The sequence below is a fragment of the Lycium ferocissimum genome, chromosome 8, assembly GCF_029784015.1.
Source record: "Lycium ferocissimum isolate CSIRO_LF1 chromosome 8, AGI_CSIRO_Lferr_CH_V1, whole genome shotgun sequence".
In the NCBI taxonomy this organism is placed as follows: domain Eukaryota; kingdom Viridiplantae; phylum Streptophyta; class Magnoliopsida; order Solanales; family Solanaceae; genus Lycium; species Lycium ferocissimum.
This window is the reverse complement of record NC_081349.1, coordinates 28891957-28911653: the sequence shown is the minus strand read 5'-3', so window position 1 is coordinate 28911653 and position 19697 is coordinate 28891957. Positions and strand designations below refer to the sequence as shown.

At 33.4% G+C, this 19697-nt stretch overlaps 2 protein-coding genes across 5 annotated transcripts; both read left to right on the top strand.

The window, feature by feature from the left end:
* Positions 1-4979: 4979 nt before the first annotated feature.
* LOC132067849 (ureide permease 1) lies at positions 4980-14943 on the top strand. 4 transcript variants are annotated; one of them, XM_059461225.1, is made up of 8 exons: positions 4980-5172; positions 10519-10821; positions 11766-11904; positions 11985-12159; positions 12370-12413; positions 12528-12625; positions 13418-13792; positions 14523-14943. In XM_059461225.1, the coding sequence occupies exons 2-8, from the start codon at positions 10585-10587 to the stop codon at positions 14673-14675; spliced, it is 1221 nt and encodes a 406-aa protein (XP_059317208.1). In that variant the 5' UTR covers positions 4980-5172; positions 10519-10584; the 3' UTR covers positions 14676-14943. The 4 variants fall into 4 exon arrangements, with proteins under 4 accessions (XP_059317208.1, XP_059317209.1, XP_059317210.1 ...); XM_059461226.1 differs by lacking the exon at positions 4980-5172 and adding an exon at positions 7276-7522; XM_059461227.1 differs by lacking the exon at positions 4980-5172 and adding an exon at positions 9464-9739.
* A 1672-nt stretch (positions 14944-16615) lies between these two features.
* Positions 16616-19513, top strand: LOC132067847 (uncharacterized). The gene is made up of 2 exons (XM_059461223.1): positions 16616-17096; positions 18499-19513. Exons 1-2 carry the CDS (start codon positions 16769-16771, stop codon positions 19215-19217), a joined length of 1047 nt encoding a protein of 348 aa, XP_059317206.1. The 5' UTR covers positions 16616-16768; the 3' UTR covers positions 19218-19513.
* The last annotated feature ends 184 nt before the right edge of the window (positions 19514-19697 follow it).

The following is a 19697-nucleotide window of genomic DNA, read 5'->3' as shown; positions in this document are numbered from 1 at the left end:
AAGTTTTTTAAAAAAAAAGAAGAAGCTAGATTGTTCCTAAACTAAGATTTATATTTACTAGTCTAGCATGTTGTATAAGTTTTTCTCATACTGTTTTGCACAAAACATATTTATTTAAGCTTTATACCTAAACTTCAAACTCTTGACTAATCAAATTCTAATCGAAAATTAATTAGTTGGCACATACTTAACGCCAACGTGCCTAATTATTGTGTGTTATTGTCTCCTGCTACGTGATAATTAGATCTCCCACTTGAGCGTAGTGGAAAATTGAAAATTGAAACCAAGAGATTTGACCTTTCATGTTGCCACAAAGCTGTGACACAATACAATGAATATTAATTGATACATTTTTGCTAGAAAATTATATGGTATTGATGGTAATTTTTTTAATTTTTTATGTACATGCTATATGTTAACTCCACTTGACTTCTTCACATATTTATTTCTTTATATTTTGACTATCTTTAGTGAATTTCTGACTCTGCCCCTGGAATGTATTCTCATCACTATGCTCAAGTTTACTGGATATGAAAATTTTACTATATGTTAGAGAGGGTGGAATTTTACGAAATGATCAGTTTATAGGGAAAATACTTATGCACGTAATTATACCAAAAAAAAGGAATATATAACATGTGTTTTAAAAAAAAATATTTATATCACTTGATCATAGTCTATGAATTATTTATTTTTACTTTAACTTGTGATTCTTAAAGTTAAATTACTCGACTTGATAAAATTCCACTGAATTTGGTCAAATATGTTATTTAGTCAAACAAATCTTTTAGCATGACTAAACTCTCCATGATTACATTTGTCTGATAAGAGGTTTCTCTGCTGAATTTCTTATTCTACTTTTTTGGTAATGCGTTCCTAGAGACAGGGAAAAAGTTAGTAATAATAATTAAAACGTTAAGAGATAACACATTAAGAAACGTTTGGTCTTTAGATTAATGTTGTTTTTATATAAAACCTAGTTTTTTTAAATCTTCTTGACCATAATTGTACCTTGTAAACTTCAAATAATGACTAATCAAATACACGTTCCTTTGATTAGTTAGCACTTAGCATTTTTTTTTTAAAGAAAAAAAAACTTTTTAAGAGAAAGGCTCGTTGTGCCCTCATATTTCTACCTAGCAAGAATCATTGCGCTAATATTAGTGGAGAAGAGAAAATTGAAAAATCAACAAGCACTAGATATTTATGTCAAAGAATTGAATAGTTAAGCTTCCATCATTTTTAATTAGAGATTGCAGGTTCTAACTATGAGGACAAAGAACTTCTTACTAAAAAAGACTTTATTCCTCATATTGAATTTGTTCGACGAGAATCTAAATTAATCAGTAAAGAGCACCAACACTGACCTTTGGTCCAAATGCTCCAAAGAAAGGCAACTTTAAAATTCCAAATCTGTGGATGTGGAGATTGATGCCTTTTCAGCGCAACTAAAGGGGGAGGAGGAGAAGATACCTATCTTTAACCCTAAAAAGGAAATATTTTTTACTATACCTATTCATTTATGTATACTACTATCCAACCGTTTTTTTTTCCTTACAATATTAATTTGAAAACGAATATTCTTCAAAATTTAAGGTAGTCAAATATAAGAAAAGAAATAATTTTATCGAGAAAAAGAATTTTTAGAACAAAAAAAATTCCACCATACAAAATATCCGTTGTTTTTAACTAATTCTTAGCTTATTATTTCACCTTTTTGCATCTGTTCTATTTGCTTTAAAAAAACTAGTGAAAGCAGTACCATTTTACTTAGACTTATACCATTTTTAGACAATTTAATTTATAATCTATCTATACTTAAAGTAGTAACAAAGCTTCAGATCCTTGGAATAACTAAGTTATCTAGTTATACCATGTCTCTCCTTTTAGTTTTCTCCATTGCACTTTCTGTAACTGCTCTAAAGCGTATTATCTCATACTTGTACATCCTTTAGAAATACCTTTTATAAAATTGTAAATATATAGTATATATTACCACATCATGAGAAGAGTAGCACACTACCATTACACTATGTGGGGAGCCAGCTTAAAAAGGTATTGTCATTGAATATGTTATGATAATTAATCTTTTTCATTAAGTATATTATGATAAATTTTAAGTGAATTGAATGTAGACTTGATGGTCAAAAAAGGTTCAAAAAAAAAAAAAAAAGGAAAGAAAGAGATATGTGGTAAAATGGGCCCACCTTAACTCATTAAAGTGTGCTATCTTGGACCGTCTATATCATTGAAATAGAATTTTACAGAAAAATCAACTATATCCGATGTTGATTAGCCTATCGTTAATATACGAAAAACAAAAGAAGACTTTAAAAAAGAATGTAAGGAAAAATGGAAAATAGAATATTGACCCATACAAGGAAGAAGACAGAAATTATTAATATCCTATTCCAACTTTCAACAATATATACCCTACTAATAAGCATATTAATATTTCCCCTTCTTTTTGGAGATTGTATGAAGTGACATGCATACAAATTGTCACCATTCAAATTGGTCACCCAAGACTTTTAGTCACATGGTTACGTATACCGATATAACAGATGAGATTTCTCCACTCGTAATTAAACAAATTCGAGTTTGAATTTTGGGAATGTAATTTTTGTTAATAAAGAGTGTTTCTCTTTAAATGAGTCTTATTATGAGATATAAATCTAAATTAGTTGAGCCGATCGATACATAATAACGCATCTTCAATGTAATACCTTATGCATTAGTGAGGAACGCAGGACTTCATTACCCCTACCGCAACAGAGATAGAGATGTTGTTTCCGATAGATCCCCTGCTCAAGTAAAAGCAATTAATTGAGCCAATAAATTCCCAATATCTAATGATAGAAAAAGAATTATTTACTCTTAGCTAGACTCTTGGAAAGACAACAATAATATTCACTAGGGGTGTACAAAAAAAAAACCGACAAACCGCACAAACCGATAATCCAAACCAAAAAAAAAATCCGATTAGTGGTTTGGTTTTAAAAGAAAAACCCGAACACTATTGGTTTGGTTTGGTTTGGTTTTAACTAAAAAAGGTCAAACCGAATCAAACCAACCCGACATTACATTTATAAAATTTCAAACATATTTTATACATAAAAATATTTAATTTTAATGTAACTTATAAATGTTTCTTTAACTTTTTCATAGTTTTTTGTCTTTTAACATATTATTTCAAGCTTGGAATTAGAATTTTGAATGGTCCAATAAGTTTTATAGCCCAATAATATTAGTAACTTAAGTAAAACTCAACAAAAATCAAATCAATGCTAATGTTGACAAAAGAAATTCACATCTAACACTGGAATGACTATAATTTTGATATCTATTCTTTAGTATTATATTAGTTTAGAAAGCGAAAATACATAATTTTATTTTTTTCTTTAATATCTAGTCATGTAATTAATACTTATTAGCCGTACTTATTTTAGCATAACTTAGTACTTTTATATTATGATCATTTTCTACATGCCTTATCTATTAGCTGTATTTATTGTAGCATGACTTAGTACTTTTAGATTATTTTATTTTATGCAATTTCATTAATTTTTTTCGTTGAATATATATGTTAGCGCAATGTCGTCCTCTCTCATCTCACTTTTGTGTTATTTTCTTAATAAATATCTTAATTAGATAGTCTTATCTTACTAGGACTAAAGAAATATTTGAAGTACAAGTTATATGTTTTGTATGAAGACTTTACCGGAAAAAACCCGAAAAAACCGAGAAAAGCCGAAGTTGAAAAACCTGACCTTTGTTGGTTTGGTTTGATTTATAAATTTAAAAACCCGATGTAATTGATTTGACTTGGTCTTTAAAAAACCTGAACCAACCTGGTCCATTTACACCCCTAATATTCATTTTTTTGCGCGGATTGCCCTTCTTTTGGGGTGGTCTTTAAATTTTGCCCCTATATTTGCGGTCTTTAAATTATGCCCCTCATATTTACGGTCTTTAATTTTTTCCCTTCGCGTTGCAACCCCGAGCGTTCACGCGAAATCATGAGGTTCTGGGTTCGAACCCCCGCTCAAGCATAAATTAAAAAAAAAAAAATTGCGAGGCAAGGTTTAGGTCCCGTGTATGCCGGACCTGGCATACACTTGTTAAGGAATTACCAAAGTTATGCCAGATCCGGCATACTCATGCTTTATGGGCAGACTTGGCATAAGTATGCCTGATCCGGCATAACTTTGGTAATTCCTTAACACTTTTATGCCGGGTCCGGCATACTTATGGCAAACTTTTATTTAAGCCTTAAATAAAAGTCTTTTCCTAGTTATACCTTATGGGGTAGACTTTTAGTTAAGGCACAGCTAAAAGTATCTGCGCATAACTAAAAATAAGTATCCCCATAAGGCGGAACTTTTCCTAAGGTATAACTAAAAATTTGCGCTTATAAGACAAAATCTATGTCTTAAGGGAAAAGTTATGCCTTATAGGGCGTAAAACGCGGCGCTTATGCCCCGCGCATAACAGAAAGACTTTTAGTTAAGGCTTAACTAAAAGTTTTATTAAAAAGTATGTCGGACCGGCATAAACTTGTGAAGAAATTACCAAAGTTATGCGTGACTCGGCATACTTATGCCAAGTTGCCCATAAGGCATAAGTATGCCGGGTCCGACATAACTTTGGTAATTCCTTAAATGTTGGTGGCGGCGCATAGCGAAATTTAAACTTTGCTTTGCGAATTTTTTAAAATTTTTGACCGTGAGTGGGGGTTCGAACATGGAACCCAGGTTTTAATAAGCGCAAAAGTTAAAGATTTCAAATATGAGGGACAAAATTTAAAGACCAGCCCAAAAGAAGGGCAATTCTGCGAATTGCACCCTAATATTCACAGCTAAGCCAACAATTACTCGTACACAAAAGAATGGTTGATATATACTACACTACTGTAGAGATATCCCATGTACACTACAGCCACTATTGATGTTTTTCTTTTTCAAGCCATAACGGAAGTTCATATAATTTATTCTACTTCCCTCTCTTTGAAGTCATCTATAAAAACCAATGCTTCCCACTTTCAAAAAATCTCATCATCACTTGCTTTGCTTCTTCTTATCTCCTCCTTCAAAATTGCTAGAAATTCCCCTTTTGCTGTACTCCTAGGAAAGTGGAGTTCTTGGAAGTATTTTCGTTGTTTTCCTATAATTGGTGCGTTATCTATCCCTTTTTTTTTTTTTTTTTTTTTTGGTACTCTTCCTTTTTGTTGCTTGTGTCTGCAGGAGAACTTTGTGTATGCATTTTCAAGTTTGAGAAAGGAGGAGATTATTTATTATATTTATACAACCAAGTCACTTTTCTTCTTCTTTTGATTAACTAACCATTCGATGTCCACAATTCACTAGCCCCATTAATCCGAATTTGCACCCTATAAAGCCAACCATGAAGAATTTTTGCCTCATCAACCACGAGTATATATGAGCTTTTTTAGTTTGTGCACGGTATCTGTTTTGGGTTCGGACTAATTCAGATTTGTCCTGTATAAGCCCATCAAAGAGCGAAAGCTCTCGCAATCTTATTTTTTCTCATTTGATATTCGAAACCGAATCAAATTATAATCCAGGCATCCACCCCAACGCTCGGTAACCACTAGTCGACGAATAAGTGTTCACTCTGCGTATGAGTTGAAAAATTGGCAAAAAAGGGTGGATAATATAGTGGAGCTAGCCTCCCAAATTACATTGAGTAGGAAAACAACGATAAAATTTAATTATAAAAATTTAGTTTGATAATTATAAAGTCTTTAAGTTTTAAAGCTTTATTAGCATAAAGGTAGGATTTGTGAATTATAGTATACATATGCAATTAACGTTTAAGAAATTCTAGAATCTTTATATTTAAAACACTTTAGTCAGGTCAGCAATTTCGCTTGTTCGTCAGAAAAGGTTGCTCTGATTTTACATAGGTTCATATTTTTTCTTGTAAAAAACCTATTTATTTAAGCTTTATACCTTAAGTTTCGAATGATTAAAAGAGCAAAGGACAAAAAGGGCACGAGATTTGACTTTTGGTCCAAAGATTCCAAAAGAAAGGCAACTTTAAAATTCTAAATCAATGGATGTGGAGAAGATACCTATCTCAATCCTAAAACAGAAATGTTTATAACAACTATAGCTATTCATTGATGTATACTACTATCCAACTTTCTTTTTTATAAATATCAATGTAAAAACGAATATTATTCACCATTTAATGTAGTCAAATATAAGAAAAGGAGATAATTTTATCGAGAAAAAGATTTTTTAGAAGAAAAAAATTCCACCATACCAAATATCCCTCGTTTTAACTACTTTTTAGCTTATTATATCACCTTTTTGCATATATATGTTCTATTTTCTTGAGAAAAACTCTTGAAAGTGTTACTATTTTACTTAGAACTATAGCATTTTTAAAGTTTAGTTTATAATCTATCAATATTTAAAGTAGTAACACAGCTTCAGATCCTTGGAATAACTATAACTAACTAACTAATATATATATATATACACACACACACACCATGTCTCTCGTTTTAGTTTTCACCTCTACACTTTCTTCTCTCTTTAGCTTATTATCTCATTTTTTTACATTCTTTATTATTATTATTATTATTATTATTATTATTATTATTATTATTATTTTAAAATAAATTGTTAAGTTTATTATTTCCCCGGCTTGAGAAGAGTAGCATTATACTAGTTGGGCAGCCTAAACAAACTTTGTTATCAAATAAATTATGATAAAGGCTTACCATAACTCATCATCGTGCTCACCTTAATTAGGCTATCGACATCGATCTTGGTTGGCTTATCCCCAATATACGGGAAAAGGGGAAGACTTTGAAAAAGAATATGAGGAAAAAATGGAAAATAGACATCTACCCATGCTAGGAGAAAGACATTATTAATACCGTATCCCAACTTTTAACAAATCTAGGACGGATTCAAGATCTAAAGTTTATGAACTCGAAATTTTTAACTATTTTGAATTACTAAATTTTAAACTAATATATATATTAAATGGATTTATTACGAAAAATACAAATTTAATTCAAAACTACTGAATTTTGCCGATCGGGTACAGTCAAATGTTATCTGTCCCGGTCAACTATGAAGTGACATGCATACAAATTGTCACCGCACAATTTGCTCGCTGAAGACTTTTTAGTCACATGGTTACACATATATACTAGAGCATGAACATGAATATATTCACTTACACCTAAGCAATTATAATCATTTGTTAAGATAAAAAAAGAATGGCTGATATATGCTGTACTACTGTGGATATCTCATGTAAAATGTCGTAATGTGAATTAATTTTATACATATCGTTCTCTCTCTTTGTAGTTACTTATATAAACCAATACTTCCCACTTTCCATTACCTCAATTTGTTTTGCTTCTTTTTCTCCCCCTTCATCATAGCTAAAGAAGTAAACATCACCCTTTTGTTTGGAGTTCCAATCTTGATGTGAAATAGAGTTCTTGGATACCATTTAATTTGGTGGGGTTTAATAATTGGTATGTTCTCTGTCTGTTTCTCTCTTACTCTACACTAGAAAAACAGAAATTAACTACGAATTTTTGTTGCTAATTTTATTGTTAAATAATTTGTAGCTAACATAAATTTGGTAATTCGTCCTTAATTATGATTAGCAATGGATTTATGCTATTTAGTGACAGACATTGTCTGCCGCTAATTCCTATTTTTTTTAATGTTCTATTTTTTGTTTGCGTTTGAGTAGTATTCATAATTGATTTTGTTTATTAATTCTGTGGATATATCTTCTTGACTTTTGACATTATGACGAGGCTTTCACGTTTGAGAAGCCACAATAGATAGTCCAAAACACAACTTTGTTCAATGTTTTGTCCCTTTTCGTTTTCGTTTTAGCCCGTAATTAGTGATTCTTGTTACTTTTCTTAAGGGTATACGTCTTTGTTTCTTATATGCTTCGTGTTAGTAAATGATTCTTGAAATATTTTTTAAGATTCCCCCATATGCTGTATTCTTATAAGTGTAGCATTTTCTAAAAAACTATGTTAGTTTTATTTATTATTTATTAACAGTAAACGTTTTTCACATAACCAGATCCCTTAATAGTGAACATCAACGAGTAAGTGTGTATGCTAATTATGAGTCAAAATGTTGAGTAAAAAGAGAGAGGTGTCAAAATCACACAGAAGAAAAACAACGAATAAAATTTAAATTAACACAGGTGTCAGTACATTAATTAACTTTTAAATTTCTGCGATTAAAGGTTGGATTTGTTAATTAAATGTACATATGTTAACATTTAAAACACTCTAGTCAAGTCAGCAATTGCGCTTGTTGAAAAAGATTGGTGCTAAAATTATTCATATAAGCTCTTATACCTTAATTGAAAATTTCAAACTTCAAGCTAGGATTATCAAACTTAAACCATACTTTAGTTGACACGTGCCTAACGTTTTTGTGTCATTTTCTACATTATGAAACCTTCCCACTTGAATGAGTGGAAATGAGAAAATTCAAAAGTAAATAATCCAATGTTATTAAAACATGAAAAATCAAAAATAAAAGTAACTTTTTATAATTGAGTTTAATTTGGTATTATGAAAAATCAAAATAATAACTTGTTATAATTTGTCAAAATGTATTAATCGAGTACTTCCCGTCCCAAATTAATCTTCACTTTAGCTCTAAAAATTATTTCAAAATAATTATCACTTTAGAAATTCATGACTAAGTTGATAATTATTTTCAACTATACCCTTAATCGCACAATATTTAAGAGGATGATATTAATTTACTTTTTATTAATAGGGATAATTTAATAAATCTTATATTATATTTATCATTTTCTTAATCGCGTCAAAAAGCTAAACTAACATTTAAAATAAGACGTAGAAAATATAAGTCAAATCCCATAAAAAAAATGAGGAGGGAGAAAGAGCGAGAGAGTTGACTTGTCCAATGAAAGGAAAGCTAACAGATACTTCATAAAACTTATCGTGTAATGATTTGGTACTATCACTTATAATTTGAATAGAATATATGATCTTTTCAAAAAATTTACGTGTTGTTTTAATTCTATTACGTGTACAAATGTAATAAAAATAAACTACTAGTAAAAAATTACAAAACCAATTGACCCGGAAGATATAAGAAGAGAATTTTCAAAAAGAATAAAAACAAAGAAAAAATGACAAAGAACATTGACCTGCCCCAGAAAAAGACAATTTTTTTTTAATATTTTTTTTATGAATTTCCACATTTCAACTTTCAACAATCACCCCAATAAATGAGGCACTATGAAAGTGACGTCCATAGAAAATTGTCTGCATGCAATTTGACCGCCTATTATATTGGCCAGATGGTCACATAACACAATTTAAGCCGTAGATTCCAAGAATCAGACAGCCAAGATTCTGACACCATGATTCACAGCTAAGTACAACAATCATTTGCACAAAATATACTTATAATATTTATAACTAATAGTATATCATCATTATTATAATGTCCTAGTTGAAATTCATATCCCAAGTACAATGGGAGTTTCTATGATTATATATATAAAGATAGTACTATGTTTGCAGTTGCCAAAAAAAACCAATGCTTCTAACTTTTCCAAATCTCACTTTGCTTTGCTTCTTCTTCTTCAGTAAGATCCCATTTTTGCTGTACATTTTGGAGTAACATTCTTGTTAATAAGTGGGGTTCTTGATAATCCTTTTGGTGGGGTCTCTTAATAGGTTAGTTATCTATCTTTTTCTTGTAGTGAAAATAAAAATAAAAAATCAAGAACCTTTAATCTTTTTTTTTTTTTTTTCTGTTGCTTGTGTTTGCACGTCTGTACATATTGTTTATTGTTGAAAGATTCATTTTTTTGGAATTGAAAATTAATTTTTAATACTCTTTTTGGCCTTTTGACATGATGAGAAGTTCATGTTTGGGAAGCAACAAATGGATATTTGGTGGCCCAAATGGTGGTTAAGTCCACAAAAGTGTTCACTTTTTTTTCTTTTTTCATTTTTCTTTTTATTTAAGATTCTTGATACCCTTTTGCAATCTGATATGGTGAGTAAATTGGGTTCTCATGTTTGAGAGAAAGACTTGATTTTTTCTGTGCAAAATGGTTTGTGAAAGCTATAATTTTGCAGTCAATAAAGCAAATTAAGAATCACTAGAAATCTTCTTACTTGTGATCAATCAATGTTTTCCACTTATTTGTGCTATACTCAGATTGTTCACACTGTTTTTTTTTCTTCAAGTATTTAGGGAATTATGTGAGTATGTTACTTTTTCTTGTTAAACAGACTGGTAAAGTTTCTATCTTTGTGGTTTCTTAGGATGCAGACAGATATGTATATGACAAATACCAGTTCCCTGTCCCTGGGGATGTGGTCCCCATGGCAGTGGAGGAGCTGTTTGCTGATTTGCATTGATACTGGATGCAGGCAATGAAATTTGATGTGTTAATCTGTTGAACAGTTAAAAGATTCAATCTTTAATGTTTTCCTTATTTTGATAGGACTATTGGAGTGCTCCCAAGTGGATAATATTTTCACCAGAAAGGGTATTATCTAGTGGATTGAAGATGTATATGGTAGAGAGCAAAGGTGGGGCTATAGCTTGTATGCTATTGTCTCTTTTATTGTTAGGGACATGGCCAGCTTTACTGACGTTGCTCGAAAGGCGAGGGCGTCTTCCTCAACATACTTATCTTGATTATACGATTACCAATCTATTGGCTGCTGTGATCATTGCTTTCACCTTTGGTCAGTTTGGATCAAGCACACCAGAAAGGCCTGATTTCCTCACTCAACTCTCTCAGGTTAGTGTTCTTTTTCATTTTTGGCCCGTCGCTCGAAATTAATTGCGGGCGCTAGCCAAAATATGCAAAACATTCACACTGATTATGTGTATTATATGTATACAATATGTATATTATATGTATATTTGTACTTAATGTTCAAAACCTATACATTTGGTGGCTATTATTTTCTTGACTGGTCCAAAAATGTAATTATCCCTTATTGTTTATTTTTATTTTGAAGTCAAGAACTTGATGTGTTCTCAGATGGGATTAGGCATTGTTGCAAGATACCAGCTGTATTTTTCAGGCCAATGTTTCTAGTGTTCGATTTAACGCATTGTTCAATCTGGAAAATGGAATGTCTACAGGCCACTTCTGTGTCAGGATATCTTTCTAGTTAATTAAGTACAAGAAACATCTGGCACCTTTTCGAAACGATAATATGTAAAAAAGCAAATTAAATCTATAATGCGGCAGCAATTTTCTTTTGTTGCTAACAATGATGACCAGATAGCATATACTTTTGTTTGATAGGTAGAGCTAAATTAGGGATTGATTTATACTCCTCTTATTTTTTAAAAGAGAGATATGTATGAGCTTTTATCAATTCATATAAGATCATGTTTGAGAATAATATTATTCATAAACATCTTCTGTTCTGTTACTTTCTGCTGGATTTGACCCTAATCACCTGGATTTTGATTTATTCACATGTTTTTTCATCAATTTTTATTTACCTGATAAAATTTTCTCCCTCAATCTGAAGTTTGAGTGACATTTGTAATGTGCTTCGTATTAACTGTAACATGTCTTCCTTTAGAGTACCTTATATAGAACGCAGCAGTCGCCCATGTTATCTGATATATCCATTTTTGTGTTTCTTACTTTTTAATGCATGTTTCTGTTAAGATTGGCTATCCTTTAAGACAATAGTTTCTTTTGTTTCGATTCGAACATTGCAGGATAATTGGCCGAGTGTCTTGTTTGCAATGGTTGGAGGGATGGTCCTCAGTCTTGGGAACCTCTCAACTCAATATGCTTGGGCTTTTGTTGGTTTGTCGGTCACTGAAGTGGTCTCTGCAAGCATTACAGTCGTTATAGGTATCGTTTTAACTTCAGCAACTTTTGTTTTTCTGAAATGAGTCGGTTGAAACATGACATTTGCTATTTGGTTATGACAGGAACGACCTTGAATTATTACCTTGATGACAAAATTAACAAAGCTGAGATTCTGTTTTCTGGAGTTGGATGCTTCTTGATTGCCGTTTGTTTAGGCTCTGCTGTTCATTCGTCCAACAACGCTGATAACAAAACCAAGCTTGATAATTATTCAAATGACTATAAAGATGGAGTAGGGTATGCATTCTTGGTTAAATCTTATAATATTATGGTCTCCTTTCTTTTGAAGGAAACCAGCCTTGTTTTCGCTTTAGCTCCATGTCATAACCATGTCGTGTAAACGTACAGAACTAGAGCACTTGCACTTGCACATTTGCGTCTACACTGTTATAAAATTTGGCCAATAATCACATAAAATTGATGTCCGACTTAATTGCACATTTGCAGGACTAATGGAATTTCTTCCTTCAAACAAACAAATTTTAATCCAGGTACTGTGAGCCAGAGCAGTTAGAATATGAATTCCCATATCTTCTCCATTATTTAGATTGGCAGGCTTCTTTTTTCTATTTCTTATAAAATTTCGCGATGCTGAAATTCCTCAGGTAGTACAAATGATCTGGAGGATGGAGGTGCTTCTGGAAAGGCAAAATTTGGGACTGCGGCTTTCCTTATAGAACTTGAGAACACGAGATCAATCAAGGTTGGAATTTCTTTTCCTGTGAAGGCAAACTAAGGGTAGTCTAAAATAGCGATTCTCCAAAACTCAACTTTATCGTTATACTTTGCCTGTAAAGTCTCTAACCAGACTAATAGCCTGTTTGGCCAGATTCTGGGAAGCCAAAAGTGCTCATGTCTATGTGCTTATAGAAACTTGAAGTGTTTGGCCAAGCTTAGGAAAAAAAAATACTCCCTCCGTTTCAATTTATGTGAACACATTTGACTGGACACGACATTTAAGAAAGAGTGAAGACTTTTGAAACTTGTGGTTCAAAATAAGTCTTGAATATTTGTGTGGCTGTAAATCATTTCATAAAGTGAATTTGTTTCCAAATTAGGAAAGAGGTCATTCATTTTGTCATATACTAAAAAGGAAATAGGTTCACATAAATTGAAACAGAGGGAGTAAGTGCTTTTGAATCTTATCGGAAGCGAATTTTCAGAAGCTAGAAAAAGTATATTGCCAAGAAACACTTTTGTAACATTGGGCCAAGCACAAGGTACTGCTTTAACATTGGCAATAGTGCTTTTCAAATTGATTAGCCAAACACCAACCATTACTCTCTAAAAGTATTTTTTTTTCTAAAAGCACTTCTGGCAAAAAGCACTTTTCAAAATAAGCAAATTTCGGAAGCTTTGGCCAAACAAGCTATAAGAAGATTCTTGTCAAACACGAAATTAATTTAGGTGTAACAACAGCAGAATAACCTACTAATGTTTTTGTGAAATATATTGTAGTTACATCCTAATTGTCAAAATTTGTGTATGCTTGCAGGTTTTCGGGAAGGGCACGTTCATTGGTTTGGCCATAACATTCTTTGCTGGGATTTGCTTCTCCATGTTCTCACCCGCATTCAACCTAGCCACAAATGATCAATGGCATACTCTCAAAGACGGAGTTCCTCACTTGACTGTCTATACAGCATTTTTCTACTTCTCGTCCTTTTGTTTCTTGATCGCCATGGTTTTGAACCTCACATTCTTGTACTACCCTATACTAAATGCACCCAAGTCGTCGTTCACGGCTTATCTCAACGACTGGAATGGAAGAGGTTGGGCCCTTTTGGCTGGACTTCTATGTGGCTTTGGTAATGGTCTCCAATTCATGGGGGGTCAAGCAGCTGGATACGCAGCTGCAGACGCTGTTCAGGTTTGTGCATTTATCAGCAGACTATACTTTCAATATACAGTCAAAGCTCTTTATAACGGCGTCATTTGTCTGGATACTTTTTGGCTGCTATAGCAAAATGTTATAGAGAATATATAATATAACATAACATGAAAAATCAGTTACAAATAAAATTTGGCCATTATAGTGAAATGTTGTTATAGAAGATGACTGTTATAGAGAGGTCTGACTATATATCAACGCCGCCTCATTTCCCAAGAAATTCTGAGTTGACTATATGAATCCACAACTTAAGGAACCTTCCTCCTTTATCTGATTTTATTACAGCTCTGCAAAAATCTTATAGTGGAGTTACATAATGAACTTTCCATTAAAGAATCTGAAAAAGGAAAAAGCATACACCTGCTGATTCTAGAAACTGTTGATGTTAGACAATTAAGAGTAATAATACCCTTTGTTCTAGTTGTGATACTATTTTCCTTTTATTTTAAACCCAAAAAAAATGACACCATTCTGTATTTGAAAACAATTTTAACTTTGAACTTCCAGTTTTACTAGTGACATGACTTTACGGCCACACAAATTTCATGGCATGTTTAAGTCCATAAGTCCTACAAAAGTATTTCTTTATTTCTTAACATCGTGCTCAGTCAAAATGAACCGGAGGGAGTATGTATTATCGGATTGATTTCTGTATATCATTCTCTATATTAAACATACTTGGTCATTTGCTATATGTTGCAAATTTCAGGCACTGCCTCTTGTGAGCACATTTTGGGGGGTGATTTTGTTTGGTGAGTACAGAAGGTCATCAAGGAAAACATATACACTCCTTGGAGCCATGTTGTTTATGTTTACAGCAGCTGTTGCGATTCTCATGGCATCATCAGGGCATCGCAAATAGCTGCCATGTAGAGTAGTTGTAAGAATATGTTTCTGTACATATCATGTTACCCTTCCTTGTTGTCGCAACCCTAAAATTAGGGAAATAATTTAGTCCGAGGAAAGAGGAGGATTGATTTTAGTTAACTCCTCATTTAGTAATTAGTATAATGATGCTCGACTCAGCATAGAGTTAAGATGTTAATTTGTCTTATGTATTCTCCAATGTATTTCAAGAGTTCCTTTTCATTTGATGGTGATGGAATCTAAGTTCCTGAAAATAATTGTCACTGGCATCTTTCTTCCATTCAACCATTCAAGTTCAGTCTAAATTAGATTAGTCACTAGAAAGTGGCTTTTATATTTTATTTTTAGCTAGTCTGTTCAAGTTAGTAATTAATATTATCAAATCTGGTACATTCAACATTGTAAGCTGTGAAACTATAGGAGAATGAGGATTCATTCTGCAATAATAGACTTGACAAGCAGCGTAAAACTAGTCAATTTATAAAGAGTTCTTACAGTAAAGGATATATGTTGAAGTTATGATTTTAAATGGAACAACATGATCAGTCTGAGGCGGATTGGGGATTTGAAGTTTATGAGTATTTACAGTGACCTCAAATAATATACAATAATGATTGGCTTCAACAACCAAATATTTATAGATACTTAGTGAATTTCTTAACACATACAATGTTTGAGCAAAAGCACAGATTCATATAGTCTGTCCCAAAGAAAGTACCCTTTGCGGTCTTGTGTTTTGCGAACAAGCTTTAAAGACACTGCAGTTTTGCCTATTCCAGAAAACAATTCTGCAACTCATTACATGGATGCTTGCTGACTGCATGCAAGCTGCTGTCAGCAATTTACTGTAGCATAAAATATGATATTGGTGTAACTGTAGGAGTTCTTGTTGCGTAACCAAGAGATCACACGTTCAAATCATGGAAACCATCTCTTGCGAAAATGTGAGATAAAGTTGTGTATAATAGATCCAATGGGGTCAGACCCTTCTTCGAACCTTACGCGTAATAGTAGCTTAGTGCACCGAATTGCCTTTTATAAATTATAGTGGAGTATATGACATTGGATTAAAATGTGAAGGAGTAGACATGTCCAATCCTAGTATACATCACTGGCTCCAAGGGAGAAGTCAAAAGCAGTAAACATTCAAGATTTGCCCCCTTCTAAAAAGAGTCAAGGCAGTAGGCATCAAAGTCCACAAACTGACACTTCCATTTAGCAATGGTATTGTACTGTCACACCTTTTTGACCTTTAACTAACAACAGTAAGAGGCAAGATTCCCTTGTATTCTTATATATCCATCACAAGTGCATCTACAAGATAGTAGCAATGAATATGTTTGCTCCTATCCAATAAGAGTCACACATTTATCTTTAGGAGCGAGAATAAAAATAGAAAATACCATAAGATCCATTTTTTTTCCTATTCCAAACTTATTTTTCCTGTGCTTTTTATTATTGTGTTTGAACTAGATTTGGCATCAACAAAATTGAGAAATAGTAGTCTTCAACTGTGTAGTAAAATTTAATATTCATTGTGTTGTGCAATAAAGTGAAGCAGCAATAGAAACACATACAACAGAGCCCCTTTTTTTTAAATCTTTCACGTCATGCGTGACGCCTAAGCAGACGTGCCCTCGACCTAGTGGCTTCACACCAATTATCGTGTTTTGCTACATTCTTCATCTGCGAGAGCCGAAATATCCGTTACCGAGACTCGTTACAACAAAGTTTTCATAGTTTTTTTTTTTTTTTTTTTGAAAAAAAAAATATATAAAAAAGATATACAATTAGACCGAGGGACCAAGACTTAAAACCTAGAGCTTAGCAATTAAAATAAAGAATGCAGCCAATGCACTAAGCAGCCGACACCATACACATAGACACACACTCACATTCACATGTACACACACACACACACCCCCCCGCCCCCAACTCCACCCCACGCCCCCACCCCCCCACAACTCCTTTTTCCATAGGAAAAAACTGATTTCCGTTTTAGTTATCAAGTTCGTAACCTGTTCGACGAATTGCCCAACTGAACTTTGACATTTTGTTCATTCACTTTTTAGTTCATATTATCCAGGTATGGATATAGCTCATTGCAACCTTGATGGAAATGCTGATGCTGTAGAGTTTTGTCCACATGAATCTTTTCACAATGTTCTAGCTGCATGCACTTATACTTTACAAGAAGGAGATCAACCTAGTAGAACTGGTAGTATATCCTTGTTTGATGTTGATGCTGATTCTAGTCGCCTTAGTTTGATACATAGAGTACAAACAGCTGGTATTTTCGATATAAAATGGAGCCCGTTGGGAGGAAATGTGGGTCCATTACTTGCTCAAGCTGATGCTGATGGTTATGTTAGAGTTCACAAACTTGAATCTTGTTTGGATGAATCACAACTTCCTGGTATGTTTGAGTGTTTATTTTCTTGTTGTATGTTGTTTATAGTCAAGGGGAAGTGTTACATGAGGGAGAACCAGACTAATTTAATTTCTTTTACTATTAGATTTTCTTTTTCCAAACTGCTTTTCCTTGAACCGAGGGTCTATCGGAAACAACCTTTCTACCTCCCAAGGTAGGGCTAAGGTCTGCCTACGTAGTACCCTCCCCAGACCCCACTTGTGAGATTACATTGGGTATGTTGTTGTTGTGCTATTAAAGATAAACGGAATGAAACGGGTCCAAGTGTTGAGAAATGAGTATTGAGGATTCACAATGAACCAACTAACTTGGAATCGAGGTGTAGTATGTTGTTGTATTGGATCAGAGACACATAAAGAAGTTCCCCAGGTTACTATCAGATCAGAAATAGGTAGCTTTATGAGATTATTTCATTGCTTTTATCAAAAAAAAAGGGGTAAAGGTCAAATTAGCCCCTGAACTATGCGAAATGGAACAGATTTTGCTTCTGTTAACAGTTGGGGTCAAATATGCCCTTGTCGTTACTAAAGTAGGCTAAATTTGCTCTTATTTTTAAACGCAGAAATTTAGCATCCAGTGATGGGTATCCCACAAACACTGAAATACACTTGTATGAGGTTAAAAGTACTTAACAATAGCTGTCTGTGATGGAGGAAGTAAACAATGGAAATCTTTAAGTAATGTGTAGATTGTAGGAATTGGAATAGGATTGTGTAAATGACTTAGACGTAATACATCCTTTATAACCACATTCATTTGAAACTGATTTTCTTTCACTTAGCTATTAAGAAGTTTCCCGCAGTTCTAGCATCATCTTTTAAAATCTGCATATGTAATTGTCTAGCCAACTCAAGTGGACTCAGAATACTAGTGAAAGACTCAGAGTGTTTTGGTATCAATCTTGTCTAGTGAGTGTTCTTACTTCATAGGTAGCTCGGAAATGCATAAATCATAGGTGTGGGGGCATGTATTTTGACAAAATGTAGGAGTTCAATACATGCTGAATGTTAATAAAGTCTATTCTCACAACAAGAAGCAATGGCCTGTCAGCACTTCTCTTCGGTTTTACCAACGTGAAATGATTGATTTTATAGTTTGAAAGACTTGATAAGCGAGTTCCTTTTGTAGGAGGCTGGAAATATGCATGCTATATGAATCTGAACTACTTTGCAGGTCCAGTAACATCTAACAAATATTACAATTTTGTTCTACTTCGTCCGTGGACTCATTATTATGTTTTCCATATTTATAAATGTTCCATCGACCTTTTTCCCCCCTTTTTCATTTAGCATTGGTAGTCCTTGCAGTACCTTGCTTCATTTGACACTTTACTCTTTGTAAATAACTGAAGCACTAACAAGACGAGATCTTCTTCTTCTTCTTATAGGGAATAATTTAGTGGAGGTAAGCAACGAACATGTCAGTTCCTCTATGTGCTTGTGTATAGACTGGATTCCATCAGCTACATCCCTCGCTGTGGGGCTTTCAGATGGATCAGTCTCAATAATTTCACTCCTTGAGTCTCAACTGAGCATTTCCAGAGACTGGAAAGCGCATGATTTTGAACTTTGGGCTGCCTCTTTTGATATCCACCAACCACAACTGGTGTACACAGGTTCAGATGACTGCAAATTTAGTTGCTGGGATATGCGAGATGATCCCTCTAACTTAGCATTCCAAAATAGGAAAGTTCACACAATGGGGATTTGCTGCATTACTAAGAGCCCAAGTGATCCTTATACCTTACTCACCGGTAGCTATGATGAACACCTAAGGGTATGGGACGTAAGATCAATTGGAAAACCTGTAAACGAGACATCAATCTCCTTGGGTGGAGGGGTTTGGAGAATTAAGTACCATCCTTCTGTACCTGACCTAGTCTTGACTGCTTGTATGCATAACGGATTTGCAGTTGTCAAGGTTAAAGATGATAAAGCTGAAGTACTTGAAACCTATAATAAACACGGTTCCTTGGCATATGGAGCAGATTGGCAAAGAGGTTGTTTAGGGGGGAATGGTATGAAGAAGAAGAATGTCATTGCTACTTGTTCATTTTATGACCAGCTCCTTCGCGTATGGATGCCAGAAGGTGATATTCCAGAATGACTCCCAACTCTTATTCAAAGCCCATCTACACACTCCAGTTGCTTCCTTTTGAGCTAGTCAAGCAGGTGTTGAACACGGACTGAGACTCTCACGCCTGTGTCCTAGAATGTGCTTTACAGGAACACAACCAAAACCAAAGTCAAATATTTTTATTTCTTGTTAACCAGCATTTTAATTAATTGTTTTTTCAGGTGTTACTGTTGAACTTTTGGCCATGTAATTTAACTTATAGTTTGGGATGAGAAGAATTACTAAAGTTACAAAATGCTTATGTTGTAGTATTATTCATAGTTTGGGATATGAATAGGTCTTAATTGACTTAATTGGTGAAGAGAGCGCTGACTGCCAGAGGAGTGGCTATATTGTGAATATACTTCAATTTTTAATTTTCAATTTTCCGGTGAAAGCCCTACTTGGAGTTAGTTTTTGTGCAGTAGGAAGAAAAGGACTTGACCTACATAACATAATTTTAAAGGCCAA

Coding starts and splice junctions, on each gene's coding strand:
- LOC132067849 (XM_059461224.1), top strand. CDS start 9,933: ATGTTTGGGAAGCAACAAATGGATATTTGGTGGCCCAAATGGTGGTTA. Junction 12,414..12,527: donor ACAAACAAATTTTAATCCAG/GTACTGTGAGCC, acceptor GAAATTCCTCAG/GTAGTACAAATGATCTGGAG. Junction 12,626..13,417: donor AGAACACGAGATCAATCAAG/GTTGGAATTTCT, acceptor GTATGCTTGCAG/GTTTTCGGGAAGGGCACGTT.
- LOC132067847 (XM_059461223.1), top strand. CDS start 16,769: ATGGATATAGCTCATTGCAACCTTGATGGAAATGCTGATGCTGTAGAG. Junction 17,097..18,498: donor GGATGAATCACAACTTCCTG/GTATGTTTGAGT, acceptor TTCTTCTTATAG/GGAATAATTTAGTGGAGGTA.